The 23,602-nt window shown below is 22.8% G+C and overlaps 6 protein-coding genes across 6 annotated transcripts; 2 read left to right on the forward strand and 4 right to left on the reverse strand.

Moving 5' to 3' along the window:
• Nucleotides 1–231: 231 nt before the first annotated feature.
• DDB_G0272366 (hypothetical protein) lies at nucleotides 232–3,937 on the forward strand (the record flags this gene model as incomplete). The annotated part of the gene is made up of 6 exons (XM_640061.1): nucleotides 232–440; nucleotides 508–597; nucleotides 665–799; nucleotides 880–1,376; nucleotides 1,416–1,572; nucleotides 1,675–3,937. The coding sequence occupies 6 exons, from the start codon at nucleotides 232–234 to the stop codon at nucleotides 3,935–3,937; spliced, it is 3,351 nt and encodes a 1,116-aa protein (XP_645153.1).
• Nucleotides 3,938–4,017: 80 nt separating this feature from the next.
• On the reverse strand, nucleotides 4,018–9,069 carry DDB_G0272338 (hypothetical protein; the record flags this gene model as incomplete). The annotated part of the gene is made up of 1 exon (XM_640062.1): nucleotides 4,018–9,069. The coding sequence occupies one exon, from the start codon at nucleotides 9,067–9,069 to the stop codon at nucleotides 4,018–4,020; it is 5,052 nt and encodes a 1,683-aa protein (XP_645154.1).
• A 339-nt stretch (nucleotides 9,070–9,408) lies between these two features.
• DDB_G0272340 (hypothetical protein) lies at nucleotides 9,409–10,851 on the reverse strand (the record flags this gene model as incomplete). Its single annotated transcript, XM_640063.1, has 2 exons — nucleotides 9,409–10,479; nucleotides 10,573–10,851. The coding sequence occupies 2 exons, from the start codon at nucleotides 10,849–10,851 to the stop codon at nucleotides 9,409–9,411; spliced, it is 1,350 nt and encodes a 449-aa protein (XP_645155.1).
• A 1,036-nt stretch (nucleotides 10,852–11,887) lies between these two features.
• gskA (glycogen synthase kinase 3) lies at nucleotides 11,888–13,707 on the reverse strand (the record flags this gene model as incomplete). Its single annotated transcript, XM_640064.1, has 6 exons — nucleotides 11,888–12,689; nucleotides 12,784–12,914; nucleotides 13,008–13,118; nucleotides 13,203–13,280; nucleotides 13,359–13,615; nucleotides 13,683–13,707. 6 exons carry the CDS (start codon nucleotides 13,705–13,707, stop codon nucleotides 11,888–11,890), a joined length of 1,404 nt encoding a protein of 467 aa, XP_645156.1.
• A 2,491-nt stretch (nucleotides 13,708–16,198) lies between these two features.
• DDB_G0272342 (hypothetical protein) lies at nucleotides 16,199–17,832 on the forward strand (the record flags this gene model as incomplete). Its single annotated transcript, XM_640065.1, has 3 exons — nucleotides 16,199–16,307; nucleotides 16,539–17,508; nucleotides 17,631–17,832. 3 exons carry the CDS (start codon nucleotides 16,199–16,201, stop codon nucleotides 17,830–17,832), a joined length of 1,281 nt encoding a protein of 426 aa, XP_645157.1.
• Nucleotides 17,833–18,023: 191 nt separating this feature from the next.
• On the reverse strand, nucleotides 18,024–23,457 carry DDB_G0272368 (hypothetical protein; the record flags this gene model as incomplete). Its single annotated transcript, XM_640066.1, has 2 exons — nucleotides 18,024–23,198; nucleotides 23,287–23,457. The coding sequence occupies 2 exons, from the start codon at nucleotides 23,455–23,457 to the stop codon at nucleotides 18,024–18,026; spliced, it is 5,346 nt and encodes a 1,781-aa protein (XP_645158.1).
• Between the last annotated feature and the right edge of the window lie 145 nt (nucleotides 23,458–23,602).

Raw genomic sequence — 23,602 nt, forward strand, 5'->3', positions numbered from 1 at the left:
CAATAAATATCTCAAATCATTTGTTCTTTTTTTTCAAAAATGAGATTACCATATCATTTCAAATAAAACCAATTTTATTATCAAAATAAATTATGGCAGTTATTAAAAAAATAAATGGATATGTTTTTTTACTTACCGAAGATTTTTTTTTAAATTGATAGTAAAAAAAAAAAAATCTTAATTTTTTTAACATTTTCCATTTTCCATTTTTTTTATAATAATTAGATTTTAATGGGGAAATTTATTATTTGTTTTTTGTTGTGTTCAATGTTTTTTTGTTATGTTAATTGCATTGAACCTCCAATAGATGAATATAATTGTTTCCTAAATTTTATTACAAAAATAAACCTTTTTTCATTATTTCCAAAAACCAATGCCACTCACTATGATTTTTGCACAGGATATATAAAGTGTGATGGAGTTACTGGAACAATAAAAGAGTATGTATTTTATTATTTTATTTTTTTTATATTATTTTAACTAACTTTATTAAATTTTTTATTAAAGTGTAACTATTTTAAACACTTTAAAAAGTGGATATAATAACCAATCGATTTTAGCAACAGACTTAGTGTGCCTTCCTAATTTAAATAGAATGTATGTGTATTTAAAACAATGAAATAAAATAAAATTGCTATTAAACATGTTTATTATACTTTTATAGAAATCTCCAAAATCTAAATATATCTAAACAGCTTGTTTTTTATGAATTCCCACAAAAAATTGGTCAAGTAACATATAATTATGGAGACTATGAGTGTAGTCCAATTGATCAAAAACTACCTGAAATTCCATCTTTGTAAGTTTGGCAAAATCCTTTTTTTTTCTTTTTTTTAAAAATTAAAATTATGGTATTCTAAAATAATATTTTATTTTTAGTTATTTTTATTGTAAATCCATTTCTGGAACAACATTTAAAATCTCATACATAACAAAACAGACAATCTTTTATTTTGGAGATAGTTTTGTACATTTCGAAAATGATGTTCTTGAGACTCATAATATCTCAATGGTTTCATTTACAGCATATTCGTTAAACTTTGCTGACTTTTCAAATTTTAAAGGTTTGGGATTTTTCAAGATGACTTTCAATCAAGATTTTATTATTTCATCAATACAAAACTATTCAACCATTAAATCAAATTCCATACAAATTGAGCACGACACAGATTTTCCCTATCCATTTTATATACCAATAAATAATTTCACTCAAAGATTATCAGTATATGCACGTTTTGAAAAACCAAGTTCAATGATAGATCTCTCAAGTTTAGTTTATTCGGATTTATCTCTTTCGGGAGTAGGCGACAAGTTTAATTTTAATGGTGAGATTCCGATAATTCCACCACCTGGTTGCAATTTTATAATAATGCATGGTAATTTTAATGTATTTCCAAATTTTACATATTTTACAGGTGGCTTTACTTCTTTTCAGTCAAACTTTTCAATATCCTTGCCATCCTATTCAGGTAAAAATACAATGTTTTCAATGATAAACAATAACTTGATTGGAACAATTGATGAATCTTGGTGCAATGTCAATTTGATAATTTATAATAATAAATTAACAGGGTATGTTTAATTAAAAATTAAAATAAAAATTAATTATATTAAAAAATAAATAAATATAAAAATAAACAAATTTAACTTTATCTAACTTTTTTTTAATAATAGAAAAATACCTACATGTTTTACTTGTTATTTTTCGGATCCTGCGGTTTATACTTCTTTTTCTGGTAACCAATTTACAAACTACAACCAATCAATTGGGTGTTCTGAATTTGCACCAAGATTTGAATTGATGGATTTTTCAACTAAAACTTTCCGTGTAACAGGTATTAATATAGGCTTTACTCCTATGAATTGGTTATTAAACTCAGTTTACTTTCCTTATAGTTTCCAAGATATCTCAACGGGATATGAATATGTTGTGTCGTATTTATTTTCAATAATACCTAATCCAAAATACTTTAATGTTACATTTGCTCATCCAGAACCATCACAAACAATATACTTCCCTCTTGGTGATCAATTACCAAATCCAACCGGTATTAAAATAACATCAAATCAATTATTAATTACAGGTGAATTATTTTCAAGTTATATGGGTTACTCAAATCAATCAGTCCAATTTGAAGAATCATCTACTAATTGTACAATAAAATATGGTAATTTCTTTAATATAACTTGTGAATTTGTACCATCATCTATTTCTACCTTAACATACCCAACAATCATTAAACTTAAAAATGATAATTTAATAAGAAGAGTTATTGTCAATCCATTAATTGGACAACTAAATCAAATTCCATGTCCAAATAATTGCGATGATCTTAATAATAGTATTTGTGATCTTAATCAAGGTATTTGTATCAGTTGTGTAGATGATTGTGGAATATTCGGTGAATGTAATTTTCGAACCAGAACCTGTGATTGTGATTCAAATCATCAAGGTCCAAATTGTTCTATACCATTTATACAATGTCCAACAGGTTTAAATTCTTTAATTTGTAGTAGTGTAGATTATAATATGTGTAACAATAAAACTGGTGTTTGTACTTGTTCTCCAAATCAACAAGGTCAAGATTGTTCATTACCATTTAAACAATGCCCAGTTGGTTTGTATTCGTTAATATGCAGTGGAGGTAATAACAATTGTAACAATCAAACAGGTATTTGTTATTGTGATAGTAAATTTATAAATGATGATTGTTCAAAACCAAATCAATATATATCATCTGTTTCACCATCAACCTCAAATGGAGGTGAAGCATCATTTTTTGGTTGGTTTGGAGATATTCATTCAAATCCATCATTATTAATTGGAAATCAACAATGTCAACCAATTACATATAATTCTTCAATCGAAATTAGATGTATTGCACCACCAGGTAATGGAGTATATGATATTACTTTTAATCAAAATGATATCATGTATCAATTAAGAAATGGTTACAGCTATCTTGAAATTTTTAAAAAATGTCCCAACAATTGTACAAATTCAAATCAAGGAAATTGTAATACTTCAAATGGAGAATGTAATTGTATAAACAATTATTACTCATTCGATTGTAGTTTAAAAAGAAATAATAATACAGGTGGTAACAATGGTGGTAATCCATCAATCGATCCATCAACAGGTGGGACTAATATTACTGATAATCAAGTAAATTTCCAAATTTATTTTAAAAATTTATTTGAAATCGATTTCAACGGTAATATTGTAAATCAATATTCATTACAAAGTAATTGGACTCTCAATAAGACTAAAGATTCACAAGAAAATAATATTTATAAATTAACACAAATCATTGAAATATCATGTGAAATTGTAACATTGATCGAAGAAATCTCAACATCTAAACAATATTCATTTGCAGGCTCAACATTCACATTAGATGCTGGTTCAATTAAATTAACAATTTCAATATCAAATTATATTTATAAAAGCAGTTTAAATACATTACAACTTCAATTAATATCATCAGTAGATAACGAAAATGAAGAATCAGATTGTAATATTAAACAAGTTTCAACAAATGAAACCAATACATCCTCATTTAAATATATTAAAATTTCAAAAGATAATAGAGTCCTTCAAGGTAGATTCATTAATCAAATACTATCAGATGGAAGACCAACATATTTGTCAACTGATATTAAAAGTGATGGTAATTCAGTAATTGCAACATTAAATCTACCACATTTTGTAAATCAATCAATTATCGATCCAGACTTTTCAGTTTTACTTGAAAATGATTTTAAATCTGAGTGTGATACTTACAACTCTCGTAAATGGTTAATACCAGTTGCTGTGGCAGTTCCAATCTTTGGTGTTTGTTGTATTGGAGTGATTATATATTATTTTTATAGAAAACATTTTATTGAAATACCACTAAAAATAAAATTAGGAATTATTGGGAATAAAATAAAATAAATAAAAAACCATTATATTAAAATTGTCGCTGTTATTACTTTATTTTATTTAATTTTTTAATTTATTTGTAAATATTTATTTTAATTTATTCTTTTTTTATTACTTTTTTTAATAAATAAGGATTTATAAATAAAATAAATAAAAAGCAATGAAAAAATTAAACTTGTAATATAGAATCCTTTATAGGAGGGTTGTTGCAATGATTGAATAAATGATGAATCAGCAACGATGAAAATAATTGATTGAAAGAAATTGAGTATTATCTTTGAATTATAGTTTATGTGTAATTCATTTTTCATTGATAATCTAGAGAATTTCTTTTTACTTGATAAGAAATTGGTAAATAAAAGAAGTAATATTGAATAAACCAATTGAAGAGATTGAATTATATTCATAAAATAATTCATATTGTAAAACATTGAGAGTTGTAAAATTACAAATATTGATAATCGTGTCATTTCTACTAAATCTAACCATAAATGAATTGCTTTTATTGTTAGTATTCCTCTTGTTCTTATAATATCAACGATATAAATTACTATTGCAACAAGTGTTAAAATTGAAACTGTAAATAGAAATATTTGTAATTTTGAATTACTTAAAAAACTAATGGATGGATCTAAAGCTAAAGAGTTTGATATTGGGTTACTAATAAACAATGAAATAGAGTTGAATAATAATGGAATGAACATAATTTGAAATAATGACCATCTAAACCTTGCCTTACTTGTTTCATTATTATTTAGAATTGGATAAGTTCCTAAAATTCTAATAATTGGTTTTAATAAAAAGCCTTTAAGGCTTGATCTATATAAAAGAAATACTTTTACTGTGATATCACTCAACGATATGAGAATCATCAAGATTATAATACCAAATGATGCCAAAACTTTATGATTATAATCCAATGTCTTCCAAAGACAAATACCTTGAATTGTATCTAAGGAAATTCTAAAAATTGGTAATAATGAAATACCACTATAGGAATAGAACACCACAGAGTTTACCTGTAGGAATACTATAACTTTTACAAACAATGATCCATATAATTTATATTTAAATAATGATAGCGACAAAGAAAATAGTAAATAAACCAAAAGGATTGGCAATAATAATAATGGTTGAAAAACTGTACAACATTGAATACCACTTTTAGCTATCACCTGTTGATTATTTTCATCGATACAATTAAAACATAATTCACCATTGGACCATTTAGAGGAACATGTATTATTTGTTAAACATAAATCAAAAGGACATTTGTAAACTTTTAAAACATCTTGATCCAACATATAAAATCCATCCAATGTATAAACTTCTAAATTTAAACAAGTTAATTGATTCCCATTACATACTTCACATTTACCACTAGTTTTACTTGGTGCAGAACCAACTGAACAATATTGACATGATGTTTTATCAATTGTTGAAATTTTAAATGGAGCACATCCAATTGTTTCCATAATAATAGCACCAATACTTTGTGATGATGATGTAACATTTACAAAATCATTTATTATAATACTATAATTTCCTGGTATTGATGATGTTACAGGAAATAATAAATAACCTTGTCCTGCAATAACTTGACAATTTACAAATATTGATAATTGATTATTATTATTATTATTATTATCACTACTACTACTACTACTATTACTATAACTACTATTATTATTATTATTATTATTATTATTATTATTATTATTATTATTATTATTATTATTATTATTATTATTATTATTATTATTATTATTATTATTATTATTATTATTATTATTATTATTATTATTATTAATTAAAGTAATTGTTGTATTAAATGAACCAAATATATCAGTTGAAATTTGACCATAATAATTTATAAACATTATTTGTATCATTGAAACTTCACCTCCATAAATTGAGGTTATATTTGTTGGAATTTCTTTTAAAGATGATGATAAACTATTCTCACCATAGAAACAATAATTATTTAAGAGGTGATTATCAGTATTAATATTTGATGGTGATGGAAAACTTGAATAGATTGCACCACCACTTTGTTTACCATAATTATTTAAAAGGTGATTTCCATTAAACAAGAATAAATTTGAATTAATTTGAGAATCAATATATAAAGATCCACCCATATATGCTGTATTATTAATGAAATCACTACTTGTGATTAAAAAAGAGTAGTTTACATAACTAAGTGAATTACTCCAAAAAGAAACAACACCACCTCTACTAAAAGGGAAATTATTATTTGACATATTACAATTTGAAATTGATAAATTACTATTTAAACAATCAATTAAACTATTTGGATAAATATTAAAATTATCATCCATATTATTATTATTATTATTATTATTATTATTATTATTATTATTATTATTATTATTATTATTATTATTATTATTATTATTTGTATTACTACTACTACTAATTAATGTAAAATCATTTGAATAAATTGTTATATTTTCAAAATCAATAATTGAATTTGAATTAATGAATAATGTTGAATTCTCTTGAATTCTATTTGAATTTATAAAACCATTAATAAAAGTAATAGTTGATTTTTCTTCAATAAACATTAAATTTGAAAAGAAATGATTATCATTTATATTGAAATTATTGAAGACTGCATTTGTAGATTGAAGTATGAATTGAGCAATATAAATTGGATAACCATTTATACCACCATAAAATGGGAATGGAAATACATTATTTGAGGATATAGTTGTAACAACACTATTATCAGAGTAATTAAAACCATTGATATCTAAATAACAAAAATAGCAGTACAATAAATAATTGAAGAAATAATTTGATTGTAAATTTAAATCTGTAAAATTTACATGTGAATTTGAAAATGCGAATAAATAATCTATTGGGAATTCATTTTCTATCATTGAGAATCTATTGATTTCACCATTGGATGACTCCAAATACAAGAATGAACCAGTATTATTTTGAAATGAAATCTCATTGAATTGGAATTGACCAAGGAAAGCAGTGATAGTTGGATAGAATGAATTCTTTTGGAATGTACAATTTGAAATGGTTAATAGGGTACTCCTAAAGAAGAGTAAACTATTAGTCAAGAAAATTGAATCAGTATCAGTGTAATTTATACCTTGATTATTTGAAAATACTGAATTCTCAATTACAAGTTCACTATCATACCATATGGAATTGAAATTTACCAGATTCATCAATTGGGACTCTGTAGTACAATACTGCATAGTTAATTTATTGATATAAAAATTTGAATAACTAATTTCAAACATTGGTGTTTGACAATACGAATTTAATATTGAAGTTGAATCAATGCTAATATTCGATACTAAAGGAAGACCAATAACTACCCCACCATCGCTTATCAATGCTGAACCAGTTGAATATAATTGATCGAAAATACAATTTGAAATCACTAAATCCGATTGAAATAACTCTATAAATGAAATTCCATTTGGTGGTAATTGTAAATATCGAAAATTTGATTCACCAACTATTACAACTGAATGATTTTTCGAAAGAATAAACAATGCATAATTACTTAGACTATAATATAAATTTTGAATATTTAAAATTGATAAATTATTTAAATAAAACAAATACCCATTTCTACTCCCATCACCACTACCGCCACCACCGTTAATACCATTTGTTTGAATTTGAACTTGACTCATTACCATATTAGTATTATCTAATAATGTTATAAAATTTAAATTTCCAACAATCATTGAGATATTAATATTGGTGAAAGTAACCATTGAATTTCTAAACAAACTTGTACCAAAACATTTAAAACTACCGTTTTCAATTACAATATTACTTGTTTCCAACTGATAGTATTTACTAGCCGACGACATTTTAACCAATGATCCAATACTATTTTTACTACCGTCAAAACAGTTATTTGATTTTATATTCTTTATGAAAACATTTGATGAACTTTCAATATTAACTAGTAATATATTTCTCGTATTTAAAAGATTGATATTTTCAATCGATAAATTACTACCACTTGATAATGTAAAAAAGTTTGATGATATACAATTTGAAAATGTGATTCCATTAATAATGATATTCGATGACGATTCCGATACTATAAAATTTAAAAAGAATTTAAATCCATCAAATTTAACATCACTCAATTCTAATGTTGTACCATTTCCATAAACTGAAATTATTGGATACTGTCCAAGTGGTGATAACTTTAAAAAGTTATAAACTTTTGACTCCATTATTGATACAATTGATGAATCACCAATGTTAATCTTTAAAAAAAATAAAAACTCTGTATTTCTTATTATTACTTGACTTTTAAAAAATGTTGAAATTGAACAATCACTTAAAACTGAATTATCAATAATAATATTATATGATTTTTCTTCTTCTTCCTCTTGTAGTGGTAGTATAGTAGCTAAATTTTCAAATGTAATACCTTGAATCATTGAATTATCAATCATTATTATAGTATTAAGTAATTTAAAATTATTATCCTCCATTTTAAATGAAGAATTATTAATAATTGAAACTGTTGAATTTATAATCATATTATCTATACTACTATTACTATTACTATTATTATTATTACTATTATTTGTAATTGAACTAAAATAATTGAATGAAGTACAATTAAATATTACAATACTATTACGTATAATCATTGATAATTCATTATTACTATTATTACTACTATTATTCATTGAAAATTCAACTCTGTTAATATTAATTGTTGAATTTATTATATTTAAAACTATATTCTCTATGAAAACATTATACAATATTTTATTATTATTATTAATATTATTACTATTACTATTATTATAAGTTACAATTGAAGTATCATAAAGGTTTACTAAATCTAATGTACACTGAGAATTATTATAATCTCCATATGCTATATTTATTATTAATTGTTCTTTTGAATTTATTATTGTTGTATTTGTTGTTAAAACTTGATTTATTTTACATATTGTTTTATATGGATCATTTATTGTTCCACTACCATTATCATCACCATCTATACTGTTTATATAAATATTATTTATTGGTGTTTGTTGTGATTTTACTGTTATTATTAATATTGATATTGATATTATTATTATAATTATTAATTTTACAAAAAACAATATTGACATTCTTTTTCAAAATTATCATTATTATTATTAACAAATATAATAAAAAAAAAAACAAAAATAAAAAGAAGAAAAAAAAAAATGAAAAAAAAAAAAAAAAAAAAAATATCGGCAATTTTCAGTCAATTTTCATACTAAATTTTTGAGATTGCTTGGAAAAAAAAATTAAAATGTGAAAAAAAATAAAAATAAAAAAAATTAAATAATTAAAAATAAAAATAGATTTATTATTATTATATATATATAAATATAAAATTTACAAATTAAATTATTTTTTATTTATTTAATTAAAAATACATTATAATAATTTTTTTTTTTTTTTTTTTTTTTTTTTTTTTTTCCTCAAGATGTAAAAGCTTCTTTTTCTTCAGGTAAAATTTCAATATTAATATTTAAAGTGACACTATTTTGAATTACAAAACCAGTTTGTGTAGTTACTAAAGAATTATTTATAAATGATCTCCAACCCCATTTATTTTCGGTATGGAATATATTTGTTGATGCTAATTTTCTATTTCTTGTGAAATCTTTATTTAATAATTCAAATGAAAATTGAACTTTTGATGGTGTTTGATCATCAAATTTATATAAATAAATTGATAAGAAATCTTTTGATTCATCACTTAGGCCGCCATTGGGATAGAATTGAATTTTAAATTTTAAATTTCCAACCATAAATTCGGGAGATTCGATTGACTTTGGTTTTGGATAATCTTGTAATTTTTGTGACCAATTTGTGATAACCCATTTATTTTGATAATTAAATTTCAATTCTCTAATTACTTTTAATTCAGATTGCAATATTTTAAAATCATCTTTAAGTCGGTTATATTCCAATTCTAATTTCTTATATTCCTTTTCAGATTTTTCAAATTTACATATATGTTGGTCGATTGTTGCTTCCATGTATTTACTATGGTCGATTAATTTCATGTGTTCGGACAACTCGGATCTTGGAAATTCTAGCATACATCCTGCTTCTCTATATTTACATTGTATCACTGTGAATGGACATTCATTCTCTATATGGTATTTTATTCTACCTCTTTCGATTGTGCAATTGAATGTGGGCGAATTACAATTTTGTGGACATTTAATTGGAAACTTTTCACATTCGGAATAGTGTACTTTACTATCATCAATCACCAACCCTTTCTCACCACAAAACTCACATTCTGATTTCAACTTTTTACATTTCTCTGCATGGTCTTTTAATTGATTCTTTCTTAATCTTGTTTTACATTCCTTATCATTTGGACATTCAATAAATTGAAATTGACATTCCTTTATATGACCTTCTAACTCATCAACTTTTAAAATCTCTTTACAACCAAATTTTTCATCAATTTCAATTTTACCAGAATTTAAAATTCTAAATAAATTTGGACAAAATATTTTTTTATTTCTAAATTCCTATTTGTGTATCAAAAAAAAAAATATATTTTTAAAATTATTAATAAAAAAAAAAAAAAATTGAAAAAAAAAAAAATTATTATTTTTACAAACCTTTTGTAAATAAATATTTTTTGATAATGAATCTACGGAATTCACTCTTGTTCTACATGTCATACATTCTTTTTTTGATTCCAAAGATTTCATCCAACATAATCTACAATGAACATGTCCTTCTTTACATTGTAAAGCTTCACATTTATTTACATCCATTATACATTCTTCACAAATTGGACAATTAAAATTTTCTGATAAAGAAACTGGATCAACAATTAAATCATTTATTGTAAATTTTATTGGTGTAATATTTAATTGTGAAATTGTTGTTGTCATTATTATTAATTTAATTTAAATTATTTTTTTTATTTTTAGAATATTTAATTTAATTATTTTTTTTTTTTTTTTTTTTTTTTTTTTTAATTTATTTTTTTTATTTTAAGAATATTTATTATTATCTGTTTGTTTTACTCCAATATTAATTTTTTTACTATAAAAAAAAAAAAAAAAAAAAAGAAAAAAAAAAAAAAAGAAAAAAAAAATTCTAATTTTAAATTCTAATGATAATAATTTTCTTGTTTAAAAATAAATTATTTAAAAACTGGTAAAACAGACTGGTTTTATTTTCATTTTTTTATGATTTTTTTTTTTTTTTTTTGTTTTTTTTTTCTGTTTTTTTATGAAAAAAAAAAGCTGGGATCATTTACCCGTATTAAAACAAAAACAAAAAATTTATAAATATCATTTCAAAAAAAAAAAAACAAAAATAAAAAAAAAAAAATAAAAATAATTATTTGAATTGATCTTTGATGACAATTGACCAGTGCACATGCTCTCTGATTTTTTAAAAATGCGCAAAATGTCATAAAAATAAATGCAAAAATAAAAAAAAAAATAAACTAATCTTAAAATGAATAAATTACAACCTTAAAGTTGTTTAAAGACACAACAATTCTATTTTTTTTTTTTTTTTTTTTTTTTTTTTTTTTTTTTTTTTTTTTTTTTTTATTTTTATTAAAATATTGTTGGTTGTTTTTGATTCAAGGGAAATAAATAAATAGATTTTTTTTTTTTAGCCAACAGAAGTGTATGTTTTTTTTTTTTTTTAATATCTATACAAGGTTGGGTTTTTTTTTCTTGTTTATTCCTAAGATTTTTTTTTTTCCTTTTTTTTTTTTTTAATTATTTTTATTTTTTTTATTTTTTATTATTGTATTTAGTTTTTTCTAAAAGTTGTGTTACAAATATTGGTAGTTTATGAAGAGATGGAGTTTTTGATTATTGTTTTTTTTTTTTTTTGTTTAGTTTATTTTGATTTGTAGTGAAAGGTTTGTTTTTTTTTTTTTTTTTTGTATTGGAGAGGTTTATAGTTTTAATGATTTGAAGTAGTTGTTGTTGTTGTAGTTGTGGTTGTGTTGTTAGTTGTTGATGAAGTAGTGTTGGTTGTAGAAGGTGATTGAACAGGAATTGAATTTGGAGTAGAAGAAGAGGAGGAGGTAGTTGAAGGTGAAGCAGAATGAGAATTTAAATTTGATGACACATTTGCATTTGAATTTGAAGAGGAGGATTGATTAGAAGAAGAGATTGCCAAATTTGGGAATAAAGGTGATGGCAATTCAATTTGATTCATAGCATGTGATGGAATTAATGTTTTGGCTAGTTTTGGACCGATTGAAGTTTGTTCTGCGATTGTAAAGTTGAAGAGGGGTGGTAAAGGTTTACCATCTGGAAGACATGTCTTTGGATCTCTTAATTCATCAAAGAATGGATGTGCACAAATTTCAACTGGCTTTAATCTTGAGGATGGATCATAAAGTAAGATTTTTGAGATTAAATCAATTGATTCGGCCGGTACATCCTTAGCTTTGAATACTCTTGGCCATGGGTTTGCTTTGATCTCTGGGAATTTAAATGAGGTATAATATGGATTCATTGCATGAATTTGTTCTTTGGTTGGTGTACCCAATACCTTTATAATCTCTACCAATTGGTCAATACCATTCTCACCAGGGAATAACGGTTGACCCAATAATAATTCTGCCAAAACACATCCTAATGACCAAACATCAATAGTTGTAGTATAGTTTGTTGATCCAAAAATTAATTCTGGTGCACGATAATGTCTTGAACAAATATAAGAAACATTAGTTTCTCCTTTAATTAATATCTTTGCACTTTAATAATTAAGTAATATATAAAAAAAATATATAAAAAATAAAGTTAGTATCAAAAAAAGGGTAAAAAAAAAAAAGTATAGAGAAAATTTACCTTCCAAAATCGCAAAGTTTTAATGTACTGGTTGATGTATCCAACAATAAATTTTGAGGTTTAATATCTCTATGACAAATTCCAAGTGAATGAATGTAGTTTATTGATCTACACAATTGATATATATATAACTAAAGTTTTTTTTAAAAAAAAAAAAAATTTACTTAGAAACATTTTCTAAATCTTTCTTGTTATCAATGTTATTAGTTTAATGTTTTAATTACCTTTACAAAAATGTTTGGAACAGGTTGTTTAGACATACTATAGTGTCTTGAAACTCTGTAAACTGTATCTGGCACATATTCCAATACTAAATTTAAATAAACTTCATCATTCTAGAAATTTGTAAAAGAATTGTTAGAAAATTATGTTATTAATTGATCAATATATGTGAATGAATGAATATTAAATATATTTACATCTGATGTGTAGAAACTATTTTTTAATGAAACTATATTTATATGATTTAACATCTTCATGATTTGTAATTCTCGATTCTATATTTATAAGAAAAAAGTTAATATACTTGGTTTTTTTTTTTGTTATTAATTTATGGACAAAAAATAATAATTTACCTTGTATCTTTGGTCTTGTAAAACCTTTTTTATTGCTACAACCTCTTTGGTATCAGCCACAATTGCTTGAGTGACGACACCAAATGAGCCATTTCCAATTACCCCCTCTGTTATATAACAAACTCCATTTGATTTAATGATTACTTTATCAAATTTATTTGATCTTGGTTTTGATGATGATGATGATGATGATGATGATGAAGTTGTTGTTGTTGTCTTTTTATTGCCATTATCATCTGTCTCCTTTTTATCTTTCTCTGTTGTGTAATAATATTAGTAATAAGTTATGTGTATGATAAATAATAAATAAGAAAGATTTCTTACCCAATATCTGATCCTTTGAACTCATTTTAAAGTTTTTTTATTATTATTATTATTATTTTATTTTTGAGTTTTTTTTTATTTTTTTTTTATTTTTTTTTTATTTTTGGTGATGTTATCTATTCTATTTGTAAAAGTTAAAGTTAATATTAAATTTCATGAAGATTGTTATATTAAAATAATGAAACAAAAAAAAAAAAAAAAAAAAAATTTTAATTTTAAAAAAAAAAAAATTTTAAAAATTAATTTTAAAAAAAAAATTAAAAAATAAAAAAAAATAAAAAGTTGATTGATTTATGTGTATAGTGATTAGAAAAAAGAAAGAGGTGTATTGATATTTTATATTATTAAATTGTTATTATTATTATTATTTTTTTTTTTTTTTTAATTATTACAAAAATGTTTGTGTGGTTATTTAAAAATAAAAAAAAAAAAAAAAAAAAAAAAAAAAAAAAAAAAAAAATTTTAAAATTTTAAAATTTTTTTTTTTTTTTTTTTTAAAATTTTTTTTTCTTGGGTGTTGGTGTAAAGTGTTGGGTGTTTGATAAAAAATAATAAAAGAAAATAAATTACCCACACAAAAAAAAAAAACAAAAAAAAAAACAAAAAAAGAAAAAGAAAAAAGAAAAAAGAATATGGTGATTGATTAATTGAATTATAATATGGAAAGTTAATAATTTGGAAGTTTTCAAAAAATAAAAGAATAAATAAAAAAAAAAAAATAAATAATAAATAAATTAAATCTTTTATTAAAAACCATCCATAGTAAATTCTTGTTTTAATTTATTTATTTATTTATTTCTCTATTTTTTATATTTATTTATCTATTTGTATTTATTTATTTATTATTTATTTATTTATTTATTTTTTTTTTTTTTGATGCCCAAAATTAAAATTGGTTTATTTTAAGAAAAGAAAGAAAAAAAAAAAAAAAAAAAAAAAAAAAAAAATGCAAAGAATCAAATTAGATATTTACCTTACAGTGTGCTGTGCGATGGGTGATGTTTGTGTTGTTCAATCGATGATTATTTATTTTGGTTGCTTTGTGATGATGATGATGATGATGATGATGATGATTTGATATTTACACCTTTATAGATTTAAAAATATTGTATCCAAGTTATATATATGTTGATATGTGATTATTGGTACAATTGTTTATATAAAATGATATATAATATGTTTTGTTTTCTTTTTTCTTTTTTCTTTTTTTCTTTTTTTCTTTTTTTTTTCTTTTTTTTTTTTCTTTTCTTTTTTTCTTTTTTTTTTTTTCTATTTTGTTATTTTTTTTAATAATAAAAAAATAATATTATATGAACTAGATTGTTTTGAGATTGATTATAAATACATATATAAATATATATTGCTAATATTAATATATATACATATAAAAAAAAATTTTGGTTTATATTAATGAAAAAAAAAAAAAAAAAATTTAAAAAAAATGAAATTTTTTTTATTTTTTTTTTTTTTTTAAATTTTTTTTTTTTTTTTATTTTTTTTAAAAAATAAAGGATGGGTTGGAAATGATTTGACATCCACAATTGGTTTTTTTTTATTAATAAAATTTTTTTTTTTTTTTTTAAAATAAAAAAAAAATTAACAATTTCCTTTTTAGAATATTTTAATTAATACTGAAATATTTGCGATTTAATTATTTAGTTATTAGGTGTATACAGGCAAAGCGAATAAATTTATAGAAAAAATCTTGGTTTTAGTGTCAGGCTGAAAAAAAATAAAATAAAATGAAATAAAATAAAATGAAATAAAATAAAATAAGTGAAAAAAAAAAATCAAAATAAAATAAAATAAATAACATAAACTAAAATAAAAATAAAAATGATTAACCAAAAAAAAAAAACAAAAAAAAAAAACAATGTTTAATTTTCCCAAAAGACTTATTTATTTAAGTTTTTTTAATTGTTATAAATAAATTGCATTAGAGGGGGCGCCAAGATTTTTTTTTTTTTTTTTTCAAATTTATTTTTGTTTTTATTTTTTTTTATAATTTTTTTTTTTTCATCATCATTTTCAAGTAATTTTTTAGGTCTTGCTTATTTTAAAAAGACGAAACATTCAGAGTTTTTGTTAAACAAACAATTTTAAAATATTTTGTTTTTTTTTTTTTTTTTTTTTTTTTGATACTAAAACTTTTTTTTTTCAGTTTATTTTTTATTTTTTTATTTTTATTTTTATTTTTTTTTTTTTATAACTTCTTTTTTATTCAACCACTTTTTTTTTTTATCATTATTATTTTTTAATAAATAATATTATTTATTTTAATTAAAATCATTAAAGTAAATGAAAGTGTGTTGGTTTAAGCATATTTATACATATTAAGTTAAAAGCGTGCAAATACAAACCAAACACAAACACAAACACAAATATTCACATAAACACTAATACACAAAAATAAATAATAGAAAATAAATAGAAAAATAGTTTTTTGGAAAATAAATAATAGAAAATAAATAAAAAAATATTTATACATACATACATACATACAATTCAAATAAATAATGAAGTTTGATACAACTAAATATTATCTACTTTTAGAACTACCAGTTGATTGTTCACAAGATGATATAAAAAGATCATACCGTGCCTTAGCGTTAAGATATCATCCAGGTAAGTGTCAAGACATATATATATATATATATATATATAGATATTTAAATAAACCCAGCAGTCGCACCCACACCCACACACAAACTTACACAAACACCATTTTACACAAGGTTTATGATGATTTTTTTTTTTTTTTTTTTTTTAATATTATAATACAACTCAAGTAAAGTAGTGGTATTAATAAACACAACTATATATATTGTTGTTTTGTAATTTAAAAATATTTTTTAGATAGAAATCCAGATCCAACAGCAGCAGAAGCATTTAAAGAAATAGCAGAAGCATATGAAGTATTATCAGATCCAGAAAGAAGAAAATTGTATGATCAATATGGTGCAGAAGGTTTGAAGTTCTTTGAGAACGGAGCATTTGGTGAAGACGCAGCATATATTGCAAAGTTGATGGGATCATTGAAATTGATAGCATGTACAGGGTTTTTAATATTATTGATAGCGATCCTTTTCCCAATATTCATAGTTGTCAAGACCAAAGGCGCCGTCGATTGGTCATGGGCAAAAGTATTTTCACCAGCATGGATCATCATGTCATTGGTTATAGTGTTTACAGCATTTTTGGCAATCCTTTCAAAGAAATTAACATTTTTCATTTGGGCAGCACACAATCTATTCATTATGACATTCATGGGTTTATTAGTATCGAAATTGGACGCAACCACTTACACAGCTTCATCCATGTTATGGTCAGAGGTTTTCATACCAATCTATGCATTGATTGTAACAAGTATCCTACAGAAATATGAAATTTTCTCAAGAGAACACTATGAAAAACGTTTTTCATCACCAGAACATTTAGATACTTGTACAAATTTTGGTTTGGGTCATCCAGGTTTTATTTTACGTAAATTGTTGAGAGATTTAGTTGCAAGTTGGTTCTTTGTTTTCCTAATGTTAAAATTGGATCATGTAGTTGAATGGAATTGGTGGATAAATTCAATTCCTGTCTTTTTTTACATCATTTTCTATTTGGTTTTAATGGCATTAGATAATAGTTCAAAAATGAACAATTTATCAATGGATGAAGATGAAAGAGCCTCAAATGAAAGTGTTAATAGTTTCTTATATTGTATTTTCATTTTCTTAATGATTCCAGTTATCTTATTTATTTCTTTATTAGCTGCTCATATCTCTGCTGATAGATTTGCAATTGCTAATGTATTCATTCCAATTTTTATTGTTTTAGGGTAATTATTTTATAATTTTTTTTCAAAATACATTTTAACATAAAAATATAATACTAATTAATTTATTTTTATTTTTATTATTATTATTATTATCATTATTATTATTATTACAATTATTATAGTCTTTTAACTTGTGCATATTGTATTTTTGCATGTTGTGCTTTAGCTGCAGCAAAGGGACAAGGAATGGAAGATTTCCCAGGTGGTTCACCAACTCAAAATATCGCTTCAATCATTAACAGTAGAATGTTAAGACCACAAAAATTCTTGGAAGCTCAACACTTACCAACAACCAGTACCTCTGTTGGTGTAGAAAATGTTTAATTTTACCAAAATAAAGAGTAAAAAGTTCACATATATATAAAATTTTAAAAACTAAAAATAAAAAAAAAAACTAAAAATAAAAATCAAAAAAAAAAAAAAAAGAAATAATTTATTAAAAGAAAAAAAACAAATAAATATAATTTTGTACAGGTTTTTTTATTTTTTTAATTTTTTTTTTTAAATATATTTAATTATTTTGTTGTTGTAGTTGTTGTAGTTGTAGTTGTAGTTGTAGTTGATTGAAATGGTTTAGTTTTTTTTAAATTATCTTGAGAATTAAAATCAATTTTTCTTTTAATTTGGAGTGGTGGTTTGTTAATAGTTGGTTTTTGTTGTTGTGATTGTTGATTTGAAACTGTTTGCAATTGTTCTAATTTTGAAGGTGATGAAGATGAAATTATATTAATTTTACTATTACTAACTTCTTCTAATGGTTTCTTAATAGGTAAATTATGATTAACAGTACTGTTAATACTATTTAATTTTGATTCCAAAGTTCTAATCTTTTTCTCATCGATTTTATTCTTTTTAATTAATTGTTCATAATTTTCAAAAAGTGTTGTTAATTCATCGTCTTTATCCAAGAGAGATTGTTGAAGTTGTTTGATTATTAGATCTTTTGAGTCATCTTGTTGAACATTATTGATTTGTTCCAATTGAATAGTTGAGATTTTCTCTTGTAATTGTTGGTTTTCATTGGTTGAATTTTCGAGTTTTTGTTGTAATTGATCGGATTGTTTTTGGAGATCATTTGATTTCTCAATGGATTCATTGTATTGTTGTTGTTTTTCATCAAATTTAGATTTCAATTGATGAATGGATTCGATAGATAATTGTTTTTCATCTTGTAATTTTTGAATCTCCAAAGTGTTTATATTGAATTGTTGTTGTAAATGATTGACTTGTTGTTGTAATGTTGAAATTTTTTCAATGGATTCTTGATTTTGTAATTGTTGTTCCTCCAAATTTGATTTTAATTGTAAATTTGAATCGGATTGTGATTGTTTATCATCTTGTAATTTTTGAATCACCAATATATTTAAATCAAATTCTTGTTTTAATTTATTTAATTCTTGTTTTGATTGTGAAAGTTTTTCAAGTGATTCATCGTATTGTTGTTGTTTTTCATCAAATTTAGATTTCAATTGATGAGTTGATTGAATTGAAGATTGTTTTTCATCTTGATGTTGTTGTTGAATTAATTCTCTTTCTTTTAAATAATTTTCAGTTTGTTGAGAATGTAAATGTTCAAGTTGGGAAATTGATTGTTCCAATTGTTTAATTACCAAAGTATCTTTATCATTCTCTTTTCTCAAATGAGTATTTGATTCCTTTTCAAATTTAATTTCTTGTTCCAATTGATCCAATTTACATTGTAAGTTAGAGTTTTCATTAGTTTTTTCTTGTAAATTTTGAGTTACTTCTTTAAATTCTTGAATCATTTCATCGAGTTTCGATTTAATATCATCAGATTTTGATTGATTTTCAAATGAATTTTGTTTTTCAAGTTCAACATTTTCCTTTAATTGAGTGATCATATCATTTTGAAGTTTATTTCTTTCCAATTCATTGGATAAATCCAAGAGTAATTGTTGATTCTTTGATTTTAACTCTGTTACATGGTTTGATAATTGATCGATTGAACTATCAGAATTCTTTTTATTTGAATTAAATAATTGAATATCTTGTTTTAATGTTGAGATTTCATCTTGTTTTTCAAAGAGTTGTTGTTTTAATCTATCAAATTCCAATTGTAATTGATTCTTTTCATCTATTAATTCTTGATAATTTGATTGAGAATCATTGATTTCCATTTGATAATCATTGATTTTCTTATTTAATTCCAATAAGGTTGAATTCAATGTAGAGACACCATCTTGTTTATCAGAGAGTACCTGTTTCAATTGATCTAATTCCAATTGTAATTGATTCTTTTCATTTTGAATCACTTTAATATTGTTATCATATTCTTTAATATCTGATTGATAATTGGATATTTTTCTATTCAATTCAAATTCAATTGAATTTAATAAAGTGATATCATCATGTTGTTCAGAGATTCTTTGTTTCAATTGATCCAATTCCAATTGTAATTGATTCTTTTCATTTTGTAAACTTTGAACATTTTCATTTGATTCAGTGATTTGTGATTGATAATCAGTGATGGTTGAATTCAATTGTAAGAGGTTATCATTCAATTTAGAGGTTTCATCTTGAAGATCATTACACTTGACTAATGATTCTTTTATTGATTGATTACGTTGTGAAATTGTTTCTTCAAGTTTAATAATTTCATCTTTATCAATTTGTAAATCAATTTGTAATTGTTGTATCTTATAATCACTAGTTGAAAGATCCTGTTGTAATTGTTGAATTTTATGATTGTTTTTATCGATTTCCATCTCTTGTAATTGGATACAAGATTGTTTTTCATCTATCAACATTTTAGATTGTTCAATTTGTTCTTGTAAATCTTGATTATATTGTGAGCTTAATGATTGAATTTTCAATTCAAACTCTGTTAATTGATTTTGATTTTCTTCAATTTTTAATTCAAGTTTTGAAATGATTTCATTGGATTCATTTAGTTGACATTGTAATTGTGATTTCAAATCAGAGGTTTCATTTAGGGAATCTTGTAAGAGTGAAATTTGATTTTGAGAATTTTGAAGATCCAATGAATTTGAGGATTGTAATTGTTGAATTTGTTCCAATTGATCATTGGATTGATCATTCAATTTGGATAATTTTAAAGAGAGAGATTGGCAAGTCTCTTGATATTGTTGTTTTTCATTTGATAATTCCTTGATTTCCAATTGTAATTCAATTACAGTCTTTTCAAATTGTGAAATTGAAAGTTTACATTCTTGAACCAATTCTTTACTTTCAGATAATTGTTGTTTCAATTGTTCTATTTGATTATTGTAAAAGTTTAAATCATCAGATTGATTTTGATTGATTTGTTTGGAATTTTCTAAATCCATTTTCAAAGTTTGACATTTATATCTCTCTTCATCCAATAGAATTGTGAGTTCACCTTGATGATTGGATTGTTCCTCATTGACTCGTTTAACTTGTTCGATTGATTTCTCTAATTGAGTTGTATATAGTTTTGATTCATTAAATAAATTTATGGATTGTTGTAAATCTTGTTTCAAATTAAAGAGTTGATTTTGTTCAACTTGATAACGTTGATTTAATTCATCGAAATTTGATTTACCAAGATTAATCTTGTCAAACAGTTGATCAATATCAATTGAATTTTTTTGTAATTGTTCTTGTTGTCTATTGAGATCATCTTGTTTCAATTGTAATTCACTAGTTAGTTGATCAATTGATTCCAGGGATTGATTATATTGGTCATCCTTTTCTGAAAGTTTTTTATTTAATTCAATCACTTGTAATGATAAAGAATGAATAGATTGTTGTTTTTTAATCGATTCATCATTTAATTGAACAAGTTTTTCATTTAATGAATTAATATCAACTGATTGATTATCTATTGTAGTTAAATGTTGATTAATTGTTAATTGATTTTGTTGAATGGTTTGTTTCAATTGTTGAGTTTTTACTTGAAATTCTTGAATTGTTCTCTCTTTATTTGATAGTTCTTGGTCTTTTTCAGGTATAGTAATAGTTGATAATTGATTTAATTGTAATTTTATTGCTTCAATCTCTGTTGAGAGAGAATTACTTTCATCTTGTAATGATTTAATAGTTGATTTTAATTGATTAATAGTTTGACAATCCTCTCTAATTGAAGATAATAATTGTTGATTCTCTTGATTCTTTTGATTATTTATTTTATTTAACTCATTAATTTGTTCAGAATAATCATTTATTAAACAATTTAGTGAATCCTTTTCAGAGTTTATATTTACAATTGTATGATTTAAAGTTGTAATCTTTTCTTGAAATTTATTTAAACTTTCAGATTGATCTAATTTCATTTGTTCAATTTGATTCTCTTTCTCTTTTAGTTGATCTTGATGAGTTGAATTTAAATTCTCAATTATTGAATATAATGATTCAAGTTCTTTTTTATTAGTTGTTAATTTATCTTGATGATTTGAGATTAAAAGTATTGAGTTTTCAAGTTTAATCTTTAAATCATTGTTTTCATTAGTGATTGTATTGATTTGGTCATTGGAATCCGATTGTTTATCATTTAATGATTGTAAATCTGAATTTAAATTATCAATTTCCTTTTGTTTATCAATGATTTCATTGATTCTTTGAGTTAATAATGATTGTTGATTTGAATTTCTTTCAATTTGATCATCTAATTTCTTTTTTAATTCATTAAAATCAAAAGAGAGTTGTTGTTTTTCAATTTGATATTCATTTGAAATATTATTAAATTCTAAATTCAATTTATTATAATTTAATTTTGAAAGTGATAAATCATCTAATAACTTTGAATAATTATTTGATTTAGTGTCAAGTTGTGATTTTAAATCTTTTAGATCTTTATCTTGTTCAGTGATTAAAATTTGATAATCATTATTCTCCTTTGAGATTTTATCAATCAATGATTTCGATTCGGTTCTTTCATTCTTTAATTTTTCATTTATTTCTTTATTCAATTGAGACACTGATTTCAGATTCTCTTGATATTCAGAGATTAACGATTGGTAACGTTCATTATCATCATCAGAGGTTGATTGTAAATCCGATACTTGGATTTGTAAATCCATAATTAAAATTTCAGATTCTTTAAGTTTCTCTTGCTCACTCTTTAGTTTATCACTTACAAATTCAAGTTTCTCCTCCAACTCTGTCATTATCAAAGTGGATGTTGATATCTCCTCGCTTTGGATATCAATGATTTGCTGATTCTTTTCATTATCTGCATTGAATTGATGTTGTAATTCTCTCAACTCTTTTTCATATTGCTGTTGTTTATCTCGTAATTGTTGTATCATGATATCCTTATTTTCAATCTTACTCCTTTGATTGGACTCTTGCTCTTTGCTATCAGTTAATTGTTCTTGTAATTGTTGGATTTCAATCTCCATTTTCCCCATCTCCTTATTAGATTGCAATAAATATGATTTATTCTCTTTATTGGAATTCTCTAAATGCACTATCCTAACTTCTAAATTTGATTTATCACACCTTAATTTATCAGTTTCATTTATAAGTTTCTCTAATTTCTCTGTTTGTATTTCAATTTGTTTATTTGTTTTATCTTCAAATTCTCTCATCTCTTTTTGATGTTGTTTCTCCAAATTCCCTTTTTCAACTTTTAATTGATCAATTAATTCACAAACTTTTTGATGATTCGTTTTAGTTTGTTTTAATATTTCTTGTAATTTTTTAATTTCAATTTGACCATTATTAAATTTTTCTTCAACTAATTTTAACTAATAATAATAATAAAAAAAAATTAATAATTTTATTATTATATTATTATTATTATTATTTTTTAAATATATATATATATATACATACTTCAGATAAAATTTTATTTTTTTCATTCTTTAATTCTGTTGCTGTTTTTTGAGTAACTTTTAAAACATCAGCTTGATTATCAAATTGTTGAGCTTTTTGTTTTATTCGTTTCTTTAAATCTTCATTTTCATCTTCAAGATGTTTTATCTTTTCATGTTGGTCTTTATTCATCTATGTATGTATTTATTATTTATTTAATTAAAAAAAAAAAAAAAATGTTATATAATATAATTTTTAATTTTTTTTAATGGATAAATAATTTATTTGTTAAGGTATGTTTAAAATAATATAATAAACATTTTTTTTTTCATTTTTT

This window comes from Dictyostelium discoideum (genome assembly GCF_000004695.1).
Source record: "Dictyostelium discoideum AX4 chromosome 2 chromosome, whole genome shotgun sequence".
Taxonomy (NCBI): Eukaryota; Evosea; class Eumycetozoa; order Dictyosteliales; family Dictyosteliaceae; genus Dictyostelium; species Dictyostelium discoideum.